This window comes from Lissotriton helveticus, chromosome 7 (genome assembly GCF_964261635.1).
Source record: "Lissotriton helveticus chromosome 7, aLisHel1.1, whole genome shotgun sequence".
Lineage (NCBI taxonomy): Eukaryota > Metazoa > Chordata > Amphibia > Caudata > Salamandridae > Lissotriton > Lissotriton helveticus.
Window position 1 is genome coordinate 658,858,697 of NC_136068.1, and position 25,630 is coordinate 658,884,326.

A 25,630-nucleotide genomic window follows, 5' to 3' on the forward strand; every position below is an offset into this window, starting at 1 on the left:
TCTGGATATGCTGCACTATAGTCTTCCAGGCCTGTTAGAACTTTATTCACCAACCTTTGCAAAGTGGCAGGTGCATTCTTCAAACCAAAAGGGCATTACCACAAATTGATAGTGTCCACTAGCGGTAGAAAATGCTGTCTTTGGCTTTGCATCATTAGCTAATCTGATCTGCCAGTAGCCAGCTGTAAGGTCAAATGTGCTAAGAAATTTGACTGAGGCCAACATGTCTATAAGCTCATCTGCTCATGGAATTGGATGGGCATCAGTCCTAGTGACTGCATTGAGACCTCTGTAGTCAACACCAAACTTTATCTCTCGCTTACCACCCCGGATGTGAGGTTTTGGTACCAATACCACTGGACTAGCCAAAGGGCTATCTGAGGGTTCAATAACTCCCAAATCCAACATGTTCTGGACTTCAGTCCTGATACAGTCCCTGACATGATCAGGTTGCCCGTAAATCTTATTTTTAACAGGCAGACTTTCCCCAGTGTCCACATCATGAGTGCACCAGGTTGTCTGACATGGATTCAGAAAAAACATATGTCTGAACTGATTGAGAACATATCTGCAATCAGTTTGGTGCTGGTCAGTGACGCTGCCTGCCAAGGCTAGTCCAGCTACTGACCCATCATCAGGGTTCTGTAAGAGCAGGTCAGGGAGAGGGTCACTCTCCTCCTCCTGTCCCTCATCAGTAGCCAGGAGCAAGCCCATGTCTGCCCTGTCAACATATGGTTTCAGTCTGTTGACATGAAGCACCCTATGGGGGCTCCTGGGAGTTCCAAGATCTACCAAATAGGTAACCTCTCCCTTCTGTTCAACAATAGTGTGGGGTCCACTCCACTTGTCTTGGAGAACTGCTGGGGCCACAAGCTCCAACACCCACACATTCTGTCCTGGCTGGTATACAGTTAGTACAGCCTTTTGGTCATGCCAGGCTTTCTGTAATTCCTGGCTAGCCTCAAGGTTTTTAGTTGCCTTTTTCATATACTCAGCCATCCTGGAGTGGAGACCAAGTACATAGTCCACTGTGTCCTGTTTAGGTAGTTTGAGAGGTAACTCTCATCCCTTCTTCACCAGACACAATGGGCCTCTTACAGGATCCCCAAACAGAAGTTCAGAAGGGCTGTAGTCAACCTCCTTCTGAGGAACCTCCCTGTATGCAAATAAAAGGCAGGATAGTAGGATGTCCCATCTCCGCCTAAGCTTTTCTGGGAGTCCCTTGATCATACCATTTAAGGTTTTGTTGAATCTTTCAACTAAACCATTGCACTGTGGGTGATAGGGGGTGGTAAATTTGTAGTTCACTCCACACTCCTTCCACATTGCAGTCAAGTAGCTAGACATAACGTTTGCATCGCTGTCAGATACTACCTCCTTTGGGAAACTCACTCTTGAGAACACTCCCAGGAGGCCTCTTGCCACAACAGGTGTGGTAGTGGTCCTAAGGGGAAGTGCCTCTGGGTACCTAATGGTATGGTCCAACACCACTAGGATAAACCTGTGCCCAGATGCAGTCTGAGGATCCATCAGCCCAACAATGTCAATCCCCAGTCTCTCAAAGCGAACCCCCAAGACAGGTAGTGCCTTACCACTGGCTTGACAGATTACACAAGAGCGACAAAACTCCTTTGTGTCTTTAGACAAGTGGGGCCAGTGAAAGTGAGGGACAATTCTGTCCCAAGTCTTGTTCTGGCCTAGGTGTCCTGCTAAAGGTATATCATGGGCTAGTGTCAATAGGATGCCCCTGAACTTCAAAGGTATAGTCAACCTCCTGGCTGCACCAGGCTTGGGGTCTCTACTCTCTGAATGCAGGAGTCCATCATCCCAATATATTGTATGGGTGCCACTAGCATTCCCAGCAGCCTCAGCAGCAGCCTGCTATCTGAGGGGTTCAAGAGAAGGCTCTGCTGCTCCTGACTCATATCTGCCCGTCCCAGTCCGAATTCAGACAAAACAACAGCACCGAGACAGCCCTCATCGCTGTCACAGACAACATCAGGTGCCAACTAGACAACCGCGAAACATCAGCCCTCAACCTCCTGGACCTCTCAGCCGCCTTCGACACGTCCTGCCATCGCACTCTAAAGACACACCTCCTAGAAGCCGGTATCCAAGAGAAGGCCCTTGACTGGACCACGTCCTTCCTCTCCGGCAGAACCCAGAGCGTCTGCCTCCCAACCTTCCGATCCAAAGCCACTGACATCATCTGCGGCGTCCCCCAGGGGTCATCCCTCAGACCGACGCTTTTCAACATCTACATGGCCCCCCTCGCACAAGTGGCCCGCCAACACAACCTCAACATCATCTCCTACGCCGACGACACCCAGCTCATCCTCTCCCTCGCCAAGGACCCACACACCGCCAAAACCAACCTCCATGAGGGAATGAAGGCCGTTGCCGACTGGATGAGGAACAGCCATCTGAAGCTGAACTCGGACAAGACGGTGGTACTCATCCTCGGACCGACCCCCTCAACCTGGGATTAGTCCTGGTGGCCGACCACACTGGGAACAGCACTGACACCCACCTACCATGCACGCAACCTAGGATTCATCCTCGACTCCTCCCTCTCCATGGCCAAGGAGGTCAACGCCATCTCCTCCTGCTACAACACCCTCTGCATGCTCCGCAGGATCTACAAGTGGATCCCAACCGAAACAAGAAGAACGGTGACACAAGCCCTCGTCAGCAGCAGACTAGACTACGGCAACGCACTCTGCGCAGGAATCCCAGCCAAACACCTACAATGACTACAACACATCCAAAACGCCTCCGCCCGACTAATCGTCAAGTCCCCCGTCGCAGCCACATCACGCCTCACCTGAGAGACCTACACTGGCTCCCCGTCGACAAGAGAATCACCTTCAAGCTCCTCACCCACGCACACAATGCACTCTACAACGCCAGACCAGCTTACCTTAACAGCAGACTCAGCTTCTACAACCCCACGTGGCAGCTCCGCTCCTCCAGCCTCACCCTCGCCACTGTCCCCCGTATCCAACGAACAATCTCCGGCAGCAGATCCTTCTCCTACCTCACTGCCAAGACCTGGAACACCCTCTCTACCCACATACGGCAGGCCCAAGACCTACTCGCCTTCAGAAGACTCCTCAAGACCTGGCTCTTCGAGCAGTAGCAGCACCGCCTAACCTCAGCGCCTTGAGACCCTCACAGGTAAGTAGCATGCTCTACAAGTACTCTGATTGATTGGAACGGCCCCCTGTCTCCAAGAACTCAAGCTGATCAGGCTCAAGCTCATCTGGGACAATTCCTTCTTAAGGAGCACAATCATCTTCCTCAAGAGACTGATCATCACTCAGTCGGGGGGGGAAGGCACTGCCTTACCCATACTGCTCCTTTTCTTGGTAGGCACCGGGTCCATTATTCCAGAATCCAGGGCTTGTTCAGCTTTACACATTTTGGCCTGTGACCTAGTCACAGCGAACACATGTGCAGGGATTCCGAACATTTCTGCATGGGTCCTTAACTCCACTTCAGACCAGGCTGAAGTGTCTAAATCATTGCCAAGTAAGCATTCAACAGGGAGGTCTGCACTAAATACAAGTTTCTTAAGGCCAGTTACCCAGTGGCCGCTGGTGACATTTGAAAGTGGTGGGCCATGAACTTTGTCGTAATGCACCATGGCAAACGCGAGCAGCGAGCGAGCCCTAGCCTCTTTAGCGGGGTTCGGGGGGGGGGGGGAGGGGGGGTCCCCCCCGTGAAAAGTTTGAAAAAAGAATGGGTAGATGGTGCATTTTCAAGCAAATTTGAGATGCAAGAAGGTTAATAGAGCAATTGTGAAATTGCAGTTGTTACATTAATAAAGGGATGTCATAACATGTAGATAGAAAGGTTTCTAAAGCTAGGCTCTGCCAGTGCCACGCACCTCTGAGCAATATACACAGTGTGTTGCCCTCCTCAAAGCCTTCTGGGACAGGGTACACTGCCCTACTGTACCTCCTGTTTTGCGGACTGTTTTGCGGACTCTTGATAAAATGTGCCTACTGCAGCAGGGCACTGACCCCCCTGTCTGTGTCTCAGGCAGCAGGGCACACAGTCCCTGTGTGCCTCCCAGAAGAGGACACTGTGCTCTGTGTCTTGTGCAGCAGGGCAAACTATCCTCAGTGACTCTTGAAGCAGAGCACATTGTACTTATATTACTACTGCAGAACAGTCTACCGGCCTATCTTTGCAGCTTGACACATTGTCCGTCGGTCTCTTGAAAGAGAACAGTCCACTGGCCTCTCTTTGTAGCACGGCGCACTGCCCTTCTGTGGCCTGCCCATACCTGGAGCAGTGGAGCACAGGGTCCCTCTGTGTCTCAGCGATATCAGACACTGCCCCCTCTCTTTACCTCCAATGCAAACTGCCTCTGCAGGTGAGGGCACACTGTCTCTCTGTTGCTACTTGGGAGAAACACACCTCCTTTAAAACAGTCTCCACCCTGAGAACAGTGCAACTACATAGCCCCTGCCCTACACCTCGCCAAATGGGCTTTCTCCCCTTCTTGTCTTTCTGGTAAATCCCCTTCAAATTCAGAGCCTGCTGTTTGAGCACCTAAGTCATAGGGCACATATATCAAGGAGCACACGTCTTAAAACACATACAGCTGGAAGCATGTATCTCATGGAGCAGATATGTCCAGGCGTGCATGTCTTGGGAACACATATCCCAGGGAGAATATGTCCCCGCCTACTCAGGCGTTTCTACTCTCCACGATGACCCTTTATTTACCGTGTTCCTCCGCAAATGTCCAAAGAGCTCCTCAGCAATGGTAGAGTGACCCCTAGTCCCTACGCCCTTTTCTGTTCTCTGTGCTTCACTCCCACCATTCACCCCGACACATCCTGCTCTCAGACCTAGCTGGGGCTGCTGCTGGGCAGACACGCTCGGTGTCTGTGGCCTGCACACCACTTCTCAGGCTCCCTGCCTTATAAACACTGAGATCTTGTCCCCTGAGTGACGGTGAGACTGTGGTGTTCACTGACATTTACACCCTGTGCCAACTCTATTTGCTAGAACAGGAGGCGGTGCTCACCAGTGAAAGGAACACACCCCAGTGGTTAGCGACCACATAGCCATGCAAACCGCATATTTCACTCATGAACCCATCTAATTAGCATACATTAAACAAGCAATCGGTTAACATGGTAAACTTGCATGGCTCGTCACACAACCTACCTGTCAATCAAAGGAGAAGTTGCACACCAACAGTTCCCAGTGAGGCCCGAATTGCATTTGATGCATGTGCCCAAGTTCTTCTCCCATGATGATTTAACATATTAAATGCGTATATACTGAATACCATACACTAATGTATCGCTTGAAATAACACCAAGCAGTGCCCTTTATTGTTTAACAGGGAAAGAGGAGACATTTAGTAGCTGAAATGCACAGTGTGCCACAAAGAAACCTGAGCTTAAATCCTGGCTTCCACACACGCCCAAACTGTGTGATCTTAGGCATTTACTTTCCTTCAATAAGCATAGCTTTCCTTAATAGTCACATTCGACAGCACATCTAATTAATGCTGTTCAAGATTTGCTCTACACAAACGCACCACATTACAAACTGTCGTTTCTTGGTTCACCAATGGCATCAGGACATTGGGGCTCTCATGGATGTTTCTAAATCATGTTAAAAATTATTACGTCCAATAACTGCCACTGAATGCAGTGATATAATTTAATTTAGTATATTGAAACAGGTGCTAAAGAAATAAACATTGGGGCATATTACCAAGCAATAGCGATAATTATCGCTATTGCTTGGTTCGCGGGAAAAAAAATTTGCCGCACACTGAGGATTTTTACCGCTGAGATACCTTGATATTATCAAGGTTTATCTCAAAAGCGGTAAAAATCCTGCGAAATGCATGAATATTGCTGAAAAATCAGCGATATTCATGCATTATCGTGACAACGCTCTTAGCCATGTTATCCACCTTCCATTGGATAACATGGCTAAGAATTGCTTTTAGCAGGCGTTAGCTTTTGGAGATATTCGCGCTTAGCGCAAATATTTCCAAAAGTTGTTAATAGGAGTTAGAGATGTTAGCGACTGTTTTCAGTCGCTAACATCTTGGCACGCCCACTTTGCATGTCATTAGCGATAATTATCGCTGAAATGCAAAGTGGGCCCCTAAATGCCCGCTATCGCCTACAAGCTGTCGCTAACTGGTGTTAGCGACAGCTTGGTAATAGGGCGATAAAATTATCGCCGCATTAGTGGGAAAAAGTCCCGCTAATGCGGCGATAATGCCCTTGGTAATATGCCCCATTGTTTTTAAATTTAAAGAGTCTTTGTCGTTTTACAGAACATTGGTTGAGTGGTTTCAATGCTAAATACTTCAGTTGCTCAGCTAGTCCTTTGACTCTAAGAGCCAAGCCAGAACTTTGGCTAGGCATCTCCAATTAATGTTATGGCTGTAATGTCCCTCAGCACAATTCTCAAAATCCTACAGTTTGTCAAATACTGGACGCATGACACACACACGAACACTGGATAATATAACACTAAGCATGCATGTCATTTCGAGGTCTGGGTAGTTCATTAAATATAGGGTGAATCCTAATAATAAACAAAAAAATAACCTAAACTTCCCTGAAGGTCAAACTCCCGGAATTTTCAATGTGACGTTGTCCTCGAGAAGCAATGAGCGAGGCAGAACACTGGGACCCTGTTCTTCTCCAACAAAACTAAAAATAAAATCACCAACTACAGAACCAGCAGAGCAGCTGTGAACTTTCTCTAAACGGCGAAGGAACAAGCAGTCCCGGTAGAAGGTTCTTTCAAGCGCCGGAGAAGGTACACCGGCCTGCGCACACGCAATTTTAAAAGTAACGCATTAAGGGGCATATTACCAACGTTAAGCGATATTTATCGCTAACGATGCTTAGCAACAAATTTTTTAACGCTAAGCATCGTCAGAAATTATCGCAGATAAACCTTGCTATTATCAAGGTTTATCGCAAATGCGATAAAAAACGGCCGCAATGCATGAATATCGCTGAAAAGTCAGCGATATTCATGCATTACCGAGCTAATGCTCTTAGACATGTTATCCACCTCCCATTGGATAACATGGCTAAGAACTGCTCAGGGCAGGTGTTAGTTTTTGGAGATATTCGCGCTTAGCACGAATATCTCCAAAAGTTGGCAATAGGAGATAGCGATATTAGCGACTGTTTCCAGTCGCTAACATTTTGGCACGCCCACTTTGCATGTCATTAGTGATAAATATCACTGACATGCAAAGTGGGGCCCAAGATGGTCGCTATCTCCTACTAGCTGTCGCTAACTGGTGTTGGCGACAGCTAGGTAATAGGGAGATAATTTTATCTCCGCTTTCTTGGCTTTTAAAGCCAAAAAAGCGGAGATAAACCCCCTTGATAATATGCCCCTTAGTAATACAGCAATATTGTGAAGTACGATCGGGTTTCGAAGAAGAGACAGAGAGGGTCCTGTGAAATAGAAAAATTTGTTTCTAATAGAATGAGTGATGCAAGAAAATACTTAAATTGAAACAAATAGGCATATAGCATGACACAATCTTTACCAAAAACACAATGGGCTCATTTTACATAGTCGCAAATCTAGGGAAAGTGACCTCTAAACAATCCCCAGCCACATGCTGTCACACAGCACATTCTACCACCGCTGTAACTTTTTAGCCTAAAAGAACTTCTGTTACAATAACAGATCTCTGTGGTAGGTGTAAAAGATGCCATCTTTTGACTTTCAGACTGCATACGGATTTCAGTTGTAATCTCTAAACCTGCTAACCCATAGCAATAGTAATATTAGAGACAAAAAACTTATTGTAAAACATGCTAGTAACCACAATTTAGTGTGTCCTGGCGCTATTAGAGGTGTGGCACTCATGTTACGGACATCGACGGGATGAAGGTATGAGGCAGCCCTGTCTGAATAGCATGATAAAACGCCCACCAACATAAGCACCGGGATAAGCAAGAGCATTGCACCTTCAAAGGTGCATTACCATTTCCCTTACACAGGAGAGAGTAGGACAAAGCCAAGCGTATGCTTCACTCGGAGGGTCTCCAGTCCTTCGTCAGCACTCTGTTGCTCTTTAGCTAGATTTAGTCTCTAGACACACCTAACATAAACACATAAAATGTGCCCCCCTGCAGGGAGGCTAATTAGCTAACTGGCTTCTGATTGGGTCTCGCCTCTATTCACAAAACAAAAGTACAGGGGAACAATGCAGATTTGTGAAAACATTTAACAAGTTCAAATATGAAGGGAAACGAAATAAAAATCTGAGTGACAGGCAAGTATAGTATTCAGCACCAGAGAGCGATTTTAATAGAATTCTGCAACTACGCTGGTGCTCGATAAGAGAACCTATCCTATTAAAGACAAGTTATAAAAGTTTTCTTTTTCAAACTTTTAATAAGTCTGTGTGTGGAATAAGGAGCAGCGAAAGCAACATCGCTCGCCCTTTGGCTGCCTAAATTCGCCACAGGGCTAACCACGCCACCATCCTTGGTGTTTCAAAAGCCTCCGGTTTCTGCATTTACACATTTAGTTGTCCCCATAGCTCTTGAGCATAAAGTGAACAAGGCTTTTGGGACCTTGTTTCATGCTCTTGTCTTCATGACATTGGGACCAGCGGCAAAGGCAGTACTAGTGGTGTGGACTAGCGTAAGAATAGTAACATTCTTGCGTTTGTCACACAAGGCAGAACGAACGGATGCTGGTTTTTGTCATGTAAATGAGTTTGTCACTGCTTTCAAAGGCGCGTCCCTGCCATGCACTTCTGAAGCATACACAGGTGCGTGCCAGGCTCCAGCAGGACGGGCCTAGTTGCCTGGACTGCACCAAACCAGTCAGTCTGTGTTCCCGCTATATAAACATTAACACTCTTTGAAGTGCAGAGTGGCATCACTCTGCACTTGAAAGTGTGTTGATTATAATAGCGTGTACGCACGCAACGGTTCAAGAGCTAGCCTACAAACACAAACACACAAGTCGCAGCTCGCAATACTCGGCGGGGGGCCGGGGTCGCGCGGGGGTGGACGCCACAGGGGAAGTTTAAAATAAAAAAATAATAAAAGAAAACGTACTGGTCCGCGCCGCCTCTGTCACCTCTGCTCAACTGCTCCTTGGCCGGGGTACCGCATCCTCAACAAACAGGAACCGTTGCGACGTCACTTGCAATCCCTCTACGTGCCAGGCCCAGGATTGGCTTGAGGGCAGGGATACTCCCTGCCCATTAGGAGACCGAGGGCTGCGGCATGAAGCAACCCTGGGTCTCTTAAGGGGAAGGCTACAGCGCATGTTCGGGTTGAACGTAAATATGATCAGCCCAACAACAAACATGCGCAGTAGCAATGCCGTGACTGTTCAGTGCCATTTCTGGTGTCACTTAAACGCCCTGAGACAAGGAGAGCTGCTGCAGCCCCCATCCCCTTCAGCGTGACGCCCCTTGTTTAACTTCTCCGACGCTAATTCCAATCAAAGGAGTCCTGATTAGAATTAGCGTCGGAGAAGTAGAACAAACAGTTTGAATGGCGCCCATGACATTAGTGGGGCAACGCCCCAGCACCCCAAATGGAAGCACCGCCACTTCAGTTACCCCTTCCCAGGAGAAATTAACAACTGCCAGGGAATGGTTGGTTCTGACATTGCTAACATTGGTTACTTGGTAAAGTTCACCAAGTATGATTTGTCCACGGTCCACAAGGTCTTGTGTCACCATAGTGACACTTGCCCCAGTATCCCTGTAGGCCAAAGCCTATTTTCCATTTATTAAAGGCTGTTGTCTGTACTTGCCCAAGTTACTGGGACTCACAGAGGAGGACATATCCATGCCTCCATCACAGATCAACACAGCCTGAGTTGGTACTCTGACTAGCCCGGAGCCCATCTCAGTACCCAGGGTTAACCCTATTACACCCTTTTGCTGAGTACCACCACCAGGAGTTGAACTAGGGGGAACAGTTGCCTTAGGGGCAATGGTGGCTGGAGTTGCATCTTTCTTAGTGCAATCACTAGTCCAATGGCTATTCTGTTTACAGATTTTATGCCATGGTTTCTTTTGGCCCTTATTTTTCTTGGAAGATTGGGAATCCCTACCAGTAGAATAATTTTGGGAACCGTGTGAAGACTTCTGGTCTTTACCCTTCTCCCCACCCTTCTTAGGATCTTGCTTCTTCTGGTCACCACCTTCGTTCTGTACCTTCTGCTTCACCCTAGTTCTGACCCATTTGTCTGCCTTCTTTCACAATTCTTGGGGAGAGGTCAGATCAGAGTCTACCAGGTGCTGATGCAACAGCTAATTCTGACCGTTATTAAGGATTTGCTCCCTCATGATCAAATTATACAATACTGTATAATCACACACTTTACTGCCCAGTAACCAGCCCTCCAGAGCCTTAGTAGCGCAATCAACAAAGTCAGCCCAGTCCTGTGTCTGTTTCCTTTTGGGTATCTCTGAACGGTATCCTACACTGCTTAGTGGTTAAGCCAAAGCCATCTACAAGTGCTCTCTTTAGGACTTTGTAATTATCAGCATCCTCTTCTCTGACAGTGAGAAGCTTGTCTCTACCTTTGTCTGCAAAGAAGAGCCACAAGATTGCTGCCCACAGCGCCTGGGGTACCTACTGTACTTTGCAGGAACTCTCCAGTGCAGTTATCCATTAGTGGATGTCATCCCCACTCTTGTAGGTAGGGACAATATTGCTTAAGTTGTTATTGTCATAAGACCAGTCCCTACCTCTAGGGACATTGCTGCCACCTTGGGACTCTAGTCACATCTTTTTTTCTTGCTCTTTCAAGCTCTAGGAACTCCTTTTCTAAGGCTGCCGTTTGTTTCCTTATCTCCAGTTGTGCTTCTTCAAACCTCAACTGGTTCTCTCTCCTCTCTTGAGAGGTTGCCCTCCTATGAAAAGAGATAGAAGAACCTACAGATGTACCAGAATGGTTAGACTCAACTGAAGGAGATCTTGGCCTTCTAGGCACACCACCAACTCTTCCTTGGGGGCAAAGATTGGGCCCTATTGGCCTTCCTCATCTCCAGGTGGAGCTGGATTCCCCAGGTCTAGGTCATTGTCACCTGCCTGGTCAACATCAGAGTCTGAGTCCTGTGGATTTGCACCACTGGCATCTCCCCTTCTGCTGCTCCCAACCCACTGCCAACCCTTTCAGGCTCTGTAGCCTTTCTATGGCTATCAAGCATTAACACCTCCTTGAGATGTTGGGTGGTTGCATTTTTTGGTGTATTCAATTTCCTCATAATGCACAGAGCCCTTAATTCTTTAAAAGGGAATGTGTCATACTAGGATGTCTGTAACCTACTGACATCTGGCAGAAATCCACTGACTCCTGGCCCTGAAGACATAACTAGTGAGGTGTGGTGTATTCACTTCCTACTCTAGTTGGGTACCTACTGGACTCTCTTGAGTTGTAGAAAGGGTGTGCTTAAGCCCTAGACACACAACTCTAAGTTCAGTAGAACTTACTGTATGTAAGCTTGTATTATATGTACCTCTGGTACCTTTAGTGGTTTTCAAATGATCAAACACTTCAGATTATCTGGTAAAACAATGGCAAGCTGGAATCCCACACACAGCACACCAATGTGATAACTTGGCCTGGCATATGCAGTCCACTATTTTTGTGGGCAGCTTGCACCAGTGCAAACAACCCTTATGAAGGTAGGTTTAAACCTATATAGAAAGCTATCCTGTGGAAAACAGCCTTCAGGTTAAGTCTTGGAGAAATGTAAAGCAGCTGGTTTTACCAGTCTATAATCTCATGAATAACCAAATGAAAGGAGAACGTCACCAGGAATATATATTGAAAATATATATATTTATTCTAAACACATCCCTCTAGTCTCTTTATGAGGCTAGAGGCAAAAGTACATCAGTTAAATTTATTTAGCACACAGTAAATTAGCACAATATATGGTCAGCCCTAGGAGCCTCACAAAACATATACTAAGAAAGTGGTATAGGAACCACGACTGACATAGATACAAGGCCTAGAGCATTTAGAACCACTGGGGCCACCAGGTACCACCCAAGGTAGTGATACAGAGGACCCACGGGGGACACGTGCAGTGTCTAAACACAACCGCGAACCACCATTAACTTTTATGGAGAAAGTCGCGGTTAGAAAATTACAAAGGAAGGACACTTAGAAGAGGACTTGGAGCACACCCCTTTAGAACTAGGCAGTTCTAGATTCAATACCCACTGGAGCACCGGAGTACTCGAGTTACCTCACCTAGGGAAGCCGGGTGCCTAGGTGTCTTTTGATGTCAGGTTTTGTCGTCGTTTTCAATGGCGAGCTGCTGAAAAGTGCTCCAGGTGACCAAGTGGAAAGTGTCCGGATGGATCCAAGTCTGGATTAGAGTCGAGAAGAACCTGAAAGCAGAGGGGACAGAGTCTGGGCCACTAGCCAGTGACCAGGAAGGCGAGGAGAAGATGCCAGCCATTGTCGGGTGATTTCAGGTGAAGAAGGTGAAGCTTGACTCTTCAGCCACAAGGACCAGGAGGCGTCGACGATGACCAGGAGCTGGATTGTAGCTGTACCACAAAGGCTGCGGTGTCGGATTTGAGATGGGACCCAACGAGCCTTGGCAACAGCAACCCATGCAGAAAGCAAAGATTGGCTTCGGTGCAGACCAGCAAGGTCTGAGGGACTCACCCTTTGGAGGGGAGTCAGGGTAGATCTGGAGCAACCAGGAAAGAGCAAGAAACAGAAGAGTTTTCTTCATGGGGACCCACCAGTCATCGGACCATGGATCCCGAAGGGGCCTTGAGCAGAACTAGATGCGGGCCCACGGAACAGTCGTGGAGTGTAGGCCCACCATCTTCAGTGCAGATGTTGCTCAGGGCTTGGACTACAAGTAGTCCAATGCACAACTTTGGGAAAGCTTGGGAAGTAGGTGCATTAGCAAATGTGCACGATAGCCAGGTGGTCAGGTCCCATGTCTCTCGTGAAGACTGCAGGTCTCAGCTTCGCTGGGATTAAGTGTCAGCCTTGGAGAAGTCTGGTTGTCTGGGCCTGTGTCACAAATCCGGCGGGATCCGACAGGAGCCTTGGAAATGCCGACCGGCAAGATGCATCTTTGGTGCCTGTTTGAACAGGGGAGTCACTCCATGACCCCAAGGGAGATTCTTCCATCTTCTAGTCAAAATAGAATGTCGAAGTTCCAGGATATATGTTGCAGAGTTTCGTCCAGGGTCATCTAAAGTCCTAAGGACTGGGATCCTATAATTCTAAGTTTAGGGGTTGGACTTACTCTAGGGTCCCACCTAAGGGAGGACCCAGGGTGGGGGTGGTTACACCCCATTCCCTTTGTCTAGCTTCAAACCAGAGCAGGGGCTGAGTGCCCCTTCAACCGGTTTGAACTGGGGTATACACAGAGACACCAAGTGTGCCCCCAGCACTGTCTGAAAAGCATTCTCTGAATGCACCCACCCAGCCCCAATACACTAAAGCCTGTCTGGGAGGTGTTTACACCACCCTGTGACAGGAAACCTTTTGTCCAAGCCTCCCCTGCCGGAGTTTCATCCAGCAGCAGGAGGTCAGACCAGTGTCTGTGGCTGCTGCATCCATTTTGTGATGCTGGGGCTCTTTTAAACTATTACTGGTTAAGTAAGTGTCTACATGTCTTCTCTCTCTAGAAGGGTGGAATTCTACCCCCGCTGCCAGGACTGGCGGGGGGTAGGATTCCAAAGTGTATGACTCCAAATACAACATGTTTCCATGCACCGATTCCAAAGTTAGCATTTACCGCAAGGTTATAATGCACTTAAGAGTATATGGTCTGGCTGCATCACAGAACAGCTACAGAGAAGTGAGTCTGAAAGCTGCAGAGGGGTCCTGCTCATGCATGGGCACCCTCTCACACAAAACCAAACACTCTGCCTTCAGGATTGATAAGGTCTGCCATAGGAGTGACTTATAGGTTTATATGTGTCCGGTAGGTAGCCTATATCTTTGTAAGGGGTACATGCAGCACCTTACCCAGGCTGCAGTAGCAGACCGTTGGTACCATTTTGGAAGGCTTCCCAGGGGTGGCATTATACATGTTTCAGCCCCTGGTAGTCCTCTGGGGTACCTATGCCCTTAGTACCTAGTGTTCCATAGACTACGGACTCACAAGGGTAAACCAGTAACCAATATGGAGTGTACCTAAAGTACTTGGAATCAATTTAGAGAGGAAGCAGCTAGGCTGTGGTCCTGGTTAGCAGGGCCAGAGCCAGACTAAAGTAAAAAGACAGTGAAACACCAGCAAAAAGGGGGGGGGGTAACCATAGTAAGCAGATACTAGTCTCCTACAGCCTGTGCAAACGCCAAGCCTTGAACATTTTTTGCATTTAAATCATGCAAAAAACATCATGTACAATGTGATAACGTCAAAAAACTCTATTTCTGTAACACACAGAAGCATGTAATCTCAATAAATTTGATTACTTCTCAGCATTGAAAAGTACTTATTAAAATTCAGGGTATTTAAACATTCCCTATCAAAGCTCAGCTTCTTTTAGGCTTGAGATCTCAAGAGAACGTCAAGCTGAGGCAGAGCTAGGCTTCTAGCTCAAGCTTTCAGTGGTTGGCCCACCACTGCTTTATATAAGGCTGCGTAAAACTGACTGGTCAAGAAGCGCTCATTAAGCAGGTTTCTCTGTGATATTTCAGGGTGAGTTTCTGGCTGGTAGATGAGAATCTAAAGTGAAGAAAGATGTGATTTACATTTTGAAAAATGGTAGGCATTCGAAATTGGTTTTGTTTAACTGCTTGATGTACAGGCTGGCTGTAGCATTGGGCACTTACCCTGAATTGTTTCAACGCTTTTATCATTGTATTGTTAATATATGAAACATCATTACATGTATATTGAAATGTATATTGGGTCCTTTTTCGCTTGATTTGTGATTTAGACCATTTTTTGACAGCCAGTCGATTCTCATTGATTAGTATTTTTCTATGTCCTTGCTTAGTTATGGGTGGAGTCAAGGGAAATGACCGTCAGTATTTAACCACATGTATCTCTGGGGTTGTCATGTGATCAAGTCCGGGTTCCCCGGACGAAACGCGTCATGTTGCCATTCCCATCGATGGAATAAAGCACTTTATCACGAATCCCTCGTTGTGGTCTGTACCTGTGTTTGTGTTAGTGCTGCCGGCTGGTTGCTTGCACTACAGGATTGTGGAATCCTATAGATATATTTTTGAATATAAGTTTATTTGGTTAAATGCATTTTATGCTGCTATACGAAAAGGTCTTAACCCCCCTTTTTTTAAAAAATATGCATTGTTTGAATATTTTTCAATGTATATACATTTGCTTTACTCCGTGCACATCAGAATTTTAATAATGTTGATTTTTATTCTGTATCTGCACCATGCACTTTAAATTGTTTGGAAGAGGTACTCAATATGGTTTATTCTGAGTAGTGTGTCCTCACTTTCCATTTACACGTGGTGGAAATGCAAGTACGAAAAAAATGCTTTTGTAAAAAAACTGTGGAACAAGTACTATTTAAGTGAGAGCCATTTCATTTACTGACTGTCTGTGAGCAAGGGCGAATGCCCGAAACGCGTCAGATTTTGGAAACCCTACCTAAATAAACTTTGTGCCTAAAGGAACGTTGGACTTGCGTGGTGTCTCTGTCGTGGCAATTGGCGTGTTGAGAGACTGCAGCTGTTGGATATATATATATATATATATATATATATATATGTATATATATATATATATATATATATGTGTGTGACCTTGTCTGTCGAATCGCATCATATATATATATATATATTACATTTGTTTCTTTTTATACCAATATCCCATGTTGCCCTTAATGAGGCATTGTGGGAGTTGTATTTCCTATATACAAAATGTACATATTGTTTTTCATTGATCAATGTTTAACACAAGTATGACAAAATTGCCTATACTGCAAAATCTTCATTGTGACATACATATTAAACAAAGATTCTCCGTGTCTGAGGCAAAATACCTAATCATGCACACAGTAGCTGAACCTATACATAGTGGCCCATACAATGTTGAGTATACTCCCATAGTGTCTTAATGGCCTGAGTATACAGTGCTATAGATTCTCTTCGGGCTGAGTGCCTGCGTATATATAGCAAAGGTTGCATGCTCTGGCGTATGACATGTCTCAATGTGGGGCTAAGTGCTCATATGTGAGAAATAGACAATGTGTGCCATCAGATATTGGTGCAAGGTAACTGCATCTTTGTGAGGAGCAGAACATTTCAGCAATATCCTGGCGTGGGCTTTGGCCCAAAGTGCATATTATCTGATACTCTGTTATGAATGTGGCCAAATGCAATGCATGCTTTTATGCTTATTAGTGCACTTTTTACAGATTGGGGGCAAAACTGTCAATAAACTGGTTAGCTTTCAAAGTACTTTATAAACGCATTAATTGTTTTAATTTTTGTGTTTTAGGACGGCTTAGTAAAGAGTGTGGAAATGCCAATAGCGAATATAACCAAGACACTGGTAAAAATCCTTTACAATTATTTTGTGTTAGTGATTTTTCAGCATAGTTCATGTTTATTTCTCATGTGTTTGATTTACAAAATGTTTGAAAGGTCGACCAAAAATAAATTAAGCAAATTGTTTATTTTAAACAGGCAAATAAGTAAATTTTCAACATACTGCACATATTCCTATATACCCTTCTGTGGGGATGCTGTATGTTACTAATCAATATGGTGGAGGGATTGCCTTAACCCTATGGTGACTGATTGCACCCAATTGTTAGGAATTATCAATGTTATCTGAATTGGCCCAATGGTAGTGGCTCAGTATAGGGGTTTAAGTTGCTTAACAGCTAGATGCTAGAAAAATAAAAGCATCTATCAATCAATCAGGATTTGTAGAGCATGGCTGCTTCACCAGTGAGGGTCTTCAGGCGCTGTCAGATAGTGCTAAACAACGTAAGAAGGGTGTCCCCAATAAATATGGGAAGGACAAAAGTTCCAAGGTTTAAGAAATAACACCCACAGAACTGCTCACTAGTATTTCAAAAATTAATTTTTCATTTTATTTTTCATAATAGCATTTTCTTTAAAAAAAAATATTTCTTTAAGAAAGATGAAAAGCACAATTCATTGCGTACATTAGCACAACATCACAAGAATCTGTTCATATTCAATAACCCCATAACATTTCATGGAACATCTGAGGAAGAAGAAGCAGCAGTCCGTAAATATCAATGCCCAACAGTGTGTGTTTAAAAATTGGCATGAACAGCTAAGAAATAGTCACATAAAAAGACAACGGACATGAAGTCCAAAAATGACAGTCAGAAACATAAAACAATACACAGAACATTAGGTAGAACAATGAATCACTGAAGCAGACATACAGGAAAAGTGCCGACGCGCGTTTCGGAAAATACCAAAAGCGATTTTTAAATAGCTTCCTTCATCAGAGCGCAAATGTTACGTTACATGCAGCATAGGTGACCCAAGATAATGTCATCAAAATGTTGAGATTGGGGCAAATGTAAGCATTAGGGCTGAAGAAGCATATCTCAGAAATCTAGTGTCAATTGCAGTAAAGTTACTGCATTAAGGGGCTCATTAGGATTGCCGTTTTTCCGCATCCTCTGGGCCGGCGGAATCCACCGCCGGCCCGGAGGATGCGGAAAAACTGCAGCGGACCCACCAAAGACCCACCGCCACATTAGGATGGCTGGTGGGTCCTGGTTTCCGTCCGCAGCTTTTCCGCCGCGGTTGGCTTACAACCGCGGCGGAAAAGCTGTAATATGGTGACGGTGTCTCTCAGACACCGTCCACCGTATTAGGATGCACAGAAAGAAATGCTTTTAAACGGCGGAAATTCCGCCGTGTAAAAGCATACGGTGCTTCACTGCGGGGGCCCGTTGCGGGCCCCCTGGGTGAAGGGGGGGTGGGGGGTGCACATTGGGGGGTACCTATGGTACCCCCCTGCATATGTATGCAGCAAGCGGCAGGCACCTCGCGGTGCCTGCTGCTTGCTGCATACATATGCAATGTATGCTTTTTTAACATTGCGGCGGGTGCAGCTTGAAGCTGCACCCGCCGCAATGTCAAATATCCAGGATGTGACCGCCAGGGTGGCGGTCACATCCTAATTTGCACGGAGGGACCGCCGCAGCCCATGCGGACGGTCCCTCCTACTCTAGGGTGGCGGACGGACGCAAGTCCGTCCGCCATCCTAATGAGCCCCTAGGTGTAGGTTCCAGCAGGGACTCTCTAAATAACTGGGCCTGATCCTAAATTGGTCCGCCAAATGAAGTGTCCACACACCATGACGGTATCGTTTGTCCAGACGCTATGATGAGGAGACTACACACACGGGACCTGTAAATTTATCGATTTATAATCAACGTTTCCCACACCGGGTGATGTGGCTATACGCACTCTCTGAAACATACATCCTCTGATTGCAAAATCTAGTTACTACGGAGACATTTTAATTCCTAATTATTCAGCGGGACCTTACTCCTTCCTCTAAATTGTTTGGATTATCTTTTCATTTGGCAGACCAATTTAGGATCAGGCCCAGTTATTTAGAGAGTCCCTGCTGGAACCTACACTTAATGCAGTAACTTTACTGCAATTTATCCTAGATTTCTGAGATATGCTTCGTCAGCCCTGATGCTTATATTTGCCCCTATCTCAACATTTTGATGACATTATCTTGGGTCACCTATGCTGCATGTAACGTAACATTTGCGCCCTGATGAAGGAATCTATTTAAAAGTCGCTTTTGGTATTTTCCAAAACGCGCGTCGGCGCTTTTCATGTATGTCTGCTTCAGTGATTCATTGTTCTACCTAATGTTCTGTGTATTGTTTTGTTTCTGACTGTCATTTTTGGACTTCATGTCCGTTGTCTTTTTATGTGACTATTTCTTAGCTGTTCATGCGAATTTTTAAACACACACTGTGGGGCATTGATATTTACAGGCTGCTGCTTCTTCTTCCTCAGATGTTCCATGAAACGTTATGGGGTTATTGAATAGGAACAGATTCTTGTGATGTTTTGCTGATGTACGCAATGAATTGTGCTTTTCATCTTTCTTAAAGAAATATTTTTTTTTTAAAAAGAAAATGCTATTATGAAAAGTAAAATGAAAAATTCATTTTTAAAATACTAGTGAGCAGTTCTGTGGGTGTTATTTCTTAAACCTTGGAACTTTTGTCCTTCTCATATTTATTGGGGTCACCCTTCTTACATTGTTTAGTACATTTTCCCCTGGTGGGTTGTTTCCTAGTCATTGTCAGGGTCCCCTTTCTGTTTATTTAGCTGTCAGATAGTGCTAGTTGTTTTCCTGTTGATTGAGCATCCATGTCTTGAGGTCCTTACTGAATTGCTAGAGCGATGGTGAGGCTCTGCTATGCAGGGGGAGATTTGAAACTCCCGCTGCTTGAGTGTCAATCTGTGGTGGAGGTCAGCAGATGAGGCGATGCTAACAGCGTGTTCCATCTGCTCGATTTTATTTTCCAGCTGAGTAATCAGTATGGATTCCTCCTTCTTCTGTGCCCCGATCAGTGCCTGAGCCTGTTCTCGCAGCACCATCTTGTAAGTTTCCCGCAATGTTATGTGAGGGTCAGCCGAACCCCTGTTTTCTTCAAAATAGAGATGGGAACCCTCCCAGAGCTTATCCCAGAGGGCCTGGTCCTGCAGGCACCACAGATCTATCTGTGGGAAGGATGGACTATTGGTCGCCGGGCAACTCAAAGTGGTGCTGACTGGGGAGTGGTCGGAGATCCCAAAGGCCATAATCTGGGGTGCGTCGAAGTCTCCCACCTGGTCAGTGCAGGTGAATAGATAGTACATTTGTGAGAAAGACCCGTGTTGAGCTTAATATAACCTGTATTGTCTCTTTGAAGTGTTATGGTTGCGCCACAGGTCACTTGGCTTTTGTAGTCTGGTCTGCCCTGTTCCCATGATGCACTGGGCCAGGGACAGACTAATTTGCATACAGCCAGGTTCTGAAACTGGGATGGTGCAATGAGCTAAAAAACCGTGTTGGATCTAGCCCTGATCTCTTGACTGGGTGAGAGTACTCTGCTTAATTCAGAGACTCTGTCCATCACCACCCCTTGTTGTAAATAATTTTGTCCACCCTAAGCGTGGAAGGGTATACTCAGATGTGAGTCCCTTGCTCATTGCACCATCAGGATTCAAGCAAGCCGGGCCGAAGACGCCTGAAATGGCAGAAACCGGTCCCCGGAAGCTTGTTTCCTTCCCAGTGTAAGAATTGGCTTTTGTAGTCTGGTCTGCCCTGTTCCCATGATGCACTGGGCCAGGGACAGACTAATTTGCATACAGCCAGGTTCTGAAACTGGGATGGTGCAATGAGCTAAAAAACGGTGTTGGATCTAGCCCTGATCTCTTGACTGGGTGAGAGTACTCTGCTTAATTCAGAGACTCTGTCCATCACCACCCCTTGTTGTAAATAATTTTGTCCACCCTAAGCGTGGAAGGGTATACTCAGATGTGAGTCCCTTGCTCATTGCACCATCAGGATTCAAGCAAGCCGGGCTGAAGACACCTGAAATGGCAGAAACCGGTCCCCGGAAGCTTGTTTCCTTCCCAGTGTAAGAATTGGCTTTTGTAGTCTGGTCTGCCCTGTTCCCATGATGCACTGGGCCAGGGACAGACTAATTTGCATACAGCCAGGTTCTGAAACTGGGATGGTGCAATGAGCTAAAAAACGGTGTTGGATCTAGCCCTGATCTCTTGACTGGGTGAGAGTACTCTGCTTAATTCAGAGACTCTGTCCATCACCACCCCTTGTTGTAAATAACAGGTCACTGAGCCGCACGGCCTTAAAAAAGCCGTCCAGGCCCCTCTTAGGAAAAATCTACCGCATGCAGTATGGAGTAATAAAATGGTAGCGAATTTAAAATAAGTTTGCTAATGCTTTAGTGTGTTTTAAACAGGTATAATACAACATTTATAATTGTTAATACAAACAGAACGGCATACGAAATGTAACATCCTCCGTTATTTGAGAGACAACCCCAACCACCCAGAGCAGTTAAACAAATAAGGCAGAATGACATTAAATTGTTTTCAAACAGAGACACAATTCCAGCATTGTAAATCTCTGTTTTGATATCGTCAAAGCACACATTCTGTCCTCTCTCCACACAAAACTCCACCCCTTCCATAGACGTTTTCTCAAACACTCCGTCTTATCCGCACATCTGTCAACACATTTGGTATAGTACACTATGAGTCCTGAAAAATAATAATTGTTTTTTTTTGTTGGAGCAGGAACCTTTACCGTTGCATCCAATAAAGAAAAATTAGGTTTGATGCCATCATGGGATATAGTGTACCCTTGTGAATCTATTTTTTGGTCACAAATGTACTCTTATCTCTATTAAGTGTCAAATCAAATTCTCCCCAGTTCTTCAGTACCAACACCAAAGTTGAGTTATGTTGCTCTACAGTTTCACTCAAGACTAGAAAGTAATCTTGAAAATAGATAACTTTTTTCACCCCTTTAAAGATTTTCATCATCATCTGGTGCAATACACTTGCAGCCGACTCTAACCCGAACCGCACAGGAGTGAATCGATTCATCCGTTCTGTAGTGAGAAAATATATCAACATTTAAGAATCCTCATGCAAACTGATTTAATGGTAAGCACTCCTCAAATCCACAGTTGAAAACTACTTGCCATCCTTCACCAATACCAGCAGCTTGCTTATATTTGGGAGAGGAAATCTGACCATGACTATCTCCAGGATGAGGGATGTCAAATCCACATAAACTCTCAAATGGCCATCAGATTTTTTGGCAATACCAACTGGAGGTAGCCATTGTCAAACCTCTGCGGGTTCAATTATACTCGCTTTAAGCATGTCACTCAGCAACTCTTTGACACCTGTCACAAAAAGAGGTACTATATGAAGTTTTTGTTACATTGGCACAGCATTTTACTTTAACATACTTTTGTGGACATACTCCTTCCAGCCTCCTAAGGTATTTCAAAACATCTTCTCTCAAGTATCACTCAAGTTTAAATCCTCCATAACCATTATTTGGTTGATTTCTCCGGGATTTTTTATTATATTATGGTCAAAATGATACATCAACCCTAAAATTGTTTGCATCCTATAGTGCATGTTCCCCTCGATGTATCCCAAAATATCAGTGGGTTCCCCTTGATGTCCTCCATGATTGATATCCTTAGCAAACAATGTCACGTTACTCCATTGCACCTTGAACATTTTCATGGGAATGGTGGTATACATTGATCGCTAATCCACCATGAGCTCCACCTCTTTCTCACACATTCTCTTCCACAGTGCCTTGACTCACAACTAGTATTCTATCTCTATAATCACTGTCCCTTGCCTCCATCTATCACCTCCTTTGGAGAGGGGTTCTTTGCTGCCCATAATCTCTCCTGAATTTTCTTGTCTTTGCACTGTACAATGAGCTGGCTACGAATCAACTCATCTGTCATAGCACTAAAACGAAATTTAATCAAAAGCTCTCTAAGTTATGTTACAAATTTGTCTATTGATTCATGTTCTTCCTGAGGGTGAGTAAAAAAATTATAACGTACTAGGACCAAATTGAGTTCCTTTGCTAACCTGCCCTCAAGGTGTTTAATTGCCTCTTTGGACATATTAGCAATGGGTTGGCCATCGGGTCCAATGGCTACTGACAAATATTTACAAATTATTCGCTCCTATCTACCTAGTACGCTTATAAATAATGCCTTCTTCCTTGCTAGCAAAAAGTCATGTCCATCCAATCTATATATATGAAAACGAAAGTATGTCTGTTTGTCCTTTATGCATTACTACACCATTCATCCGATCGGCATGAAACTTTGGGAAGTTGTTGAGTACACTCCCGCTAAGGTTTCTGGCTCACAAAAAAAAAAGTTGTTCAGTACACTCCCGCGAAGGTTTCTGGCAAAAAAAGAAATAAAAAATTGTTAAATATCGGCCCCCCGGCACCCCAGGGCCCTCATAACCTTTCCAATACTGAACGTTTACAGTTTCCGGTGCGACTCACTTTTGCAATGACCATCAACAAAGCACAAGAACAATCGCTGCAATTGTGTGGACTAGATTTGGAGAATCCGTGCTTCTCACATGGACAACTGTATGTGGCCAGCTCACGGGTCAGAAAACCTTCTGATTTATTCGTGCAGGCACCAGATGGAAAAACAAAAAATACTGTGTATCCACAAGCACTCAAATAAATAAACAGAATTAAAACAACACTTTGTGCATTACTACACCATTCATCCGATGACCATGAAACTTTGGGAAGTTGTTGAGTACACTCTCGCAAAGGTTTCTGGCAAATTCCTTTTTTTTTAAAATCAACCCAGAAGGGCCCTCTTAATCTTTCTAATACTGAAATTGACAGCGAATTTGCAAACATCGTCGAAAGTTATGCCCCCCAAACGGTAATTGATTTATCGAACTACTTCTAAAGCACGAAAGAAAATAGGCATTACAAGCTTCAGAAACAGACGAGCAACGGAAAGCATGATTAAAAGCTGTTCGAACACAAACTGGTCAAGCACGTTCTTCTCAAACGAACAAGCAATGAAAATCAAGATTGTAAGCCGATCAAGTTCGCACTGCTCAAGCCCGTTCTTCACAAACGAACGAGCAACGAGAATCAAGATTGGAAACAGACAGATTACACACTGCTCCAGCCCGCTCGAATGAAACAGGAGAGCAACGCGAATCAAGATTGGAAACCGATCAACGGGAAGCAAGATTATAAGCTGTTTGAACACAAACTGGTCAAGCACGTTCTTCTCAAAAAACGAGCAACGAAAATCAAGATTGTAAGTCGATCGAGTACGCACTGCTCAAGCCCGTTCTTCACAAACGAACGGGCAACGAGAATCAAGATTGGAAACAGATAGATTGCGCACTGCTCACGCCCACTCGAATGCAACAGGAGAACAACGAGAATCAAAATTGGAAACCGAACAAATACGCACTGCTCTAGCCCACTCGAATGAAACAGGAGAGCAACGAGAGCAGCAACGCGTGACGGGTAAGCTAGTGCTATTATCGAATTCTTCTTCATTTCCACCCAATCCTCCAAGGTATTTGTGGAGACCTGATTGATTTACAGAAATAGTGGAGTTATAATGTTACTGTGAGCAGCCATGCCAGCTGGAACAAATCTTGGAGACCTCCTTGACCTTCAAATGATGTGAAAATCACTTCAAATGATGTATGCAGAACACTGCCATGGCCCACTACTTCCGGGAATGGACGTCTTCTGCAACTGTCACTGATACACTACATCGTTAGATGGCAAAAGATGGTATTGTGCAGCGTAAGGTGCATTGCAGTGATGCGCTGCATCTGGGACTCAGATTGCACTCCTTGAGTGATGCAGAGAATGCAGGAAACACACTCCATATCACAGCGGCAAGTTCCAGACCGATGCTCTAACAGATGTGTTCAAGCGTTCACCCCATCCGTGAGTTTGAAAATGAACTTTCCTGTTGGTATTTAAAAAAACACTGTACCTGGGCTTGTGTTGAATATTTCACAAATATTCATCCAACTTCAAACGTAAACTGACAGGGGTCCACTCGGCACTTCAAATCTAATCCAGTGTCAGTCCAATCAGCACCATACCATTGCCTCCTACAGTAGCATCCACAGGACCACCCAGGTTGTGTCTACCACTTTTCTCCTCGTCCCATCCTCATTGCCAAAATGGTATGATGAAAAGATATCACTGAACACTAGGGTAGGTTTTCTAATCAGCTTTGTTGGTGACACAGCATGGCGTCACCTCTCCAAGGTGGCAGCATCAACTGATCAAATTAGAATTCCTTCCGCCTTATAATCTATACAATAACCTTTACCATTGAACTCAGGCAGATGAGATAATAGAACACATGCAAAGATACCCACCACATAACACACTCTCCTTTTTTCTTTGCTAGAACAAAACAGACAGGTACAAAAGTCTGTGGCACAGAACCAAGGTACTAGAGGGTGCTGTTGAAGTGCAACAAGGCCCAGGTCCTTAGGGTAGTAGAGAGCTAATATAAAGGGTCTCTCTAGGTGCATGTGTAACAATGGTGTCAGTGGGACCACAATGACCCATCCATATGTCACAAGGATCCCACCAAATTGTCTAAGAAGAACAGAAGCTGCTAACAAAGTTCATGTTCAAAACCACTGTCTCAGTGCCCCTTTTGCTCTCTGTTTAGGCTTTTTAAAAAATGTTTTCCCATGGCTTTCTCCCTCATCAATGATTCTGCTTTTACTCCATTGTGCCTCTCTTCCTCTTATCTCTATTTTTTCAGCTTCGTTATTGATCTTTCCTCTCTTGTTTTTTTCCCCACTGATAAGCTCATTGTTGGTTGGGTCTGGGAGCTATGAGTTGAATTTGGCAATGTGTGTGTTGGGTTTCTCTTGGATAAACACATACTCATAGCTCAAGCACATCCTTCTACTCCCACTCCACATGGAAAGGATAAGCAAAGGCAATTATTAGAATGCATCAAGGTCTTATGACACTAAAAACATTTGATGTAGCAAAACCATTCCCAGGTCAAATGGTACTTCCCACTCTTTAGACACTAGGGGGCCCATTAGGATG

At 45.1% G+C, this 25,630-nt stretch overlaps 1 protein-coding gene across 1 annotated transcript in view; it reads left to right on the forward strand.

Annotated features, from left to right (window-relative positions):
• Positions 1 to 25,630, forward strand: part of LOC144768933 (uncharacterized) — a 367,458-nt gene that overhangs the window by 163,682 nt on the left and 178,146 nt on the right. The window contains exon 6 of the mRNA XM_078652940.1: positions 16,460 to 16,513. Coding sequence (XP_078509066.1) covers positions 16,460 to 16,513 — 54 coding nt within the window. The remainder of the gene's footprint in view (positions 1 to 16,459; positions 16,514 to 25,630) is intronic.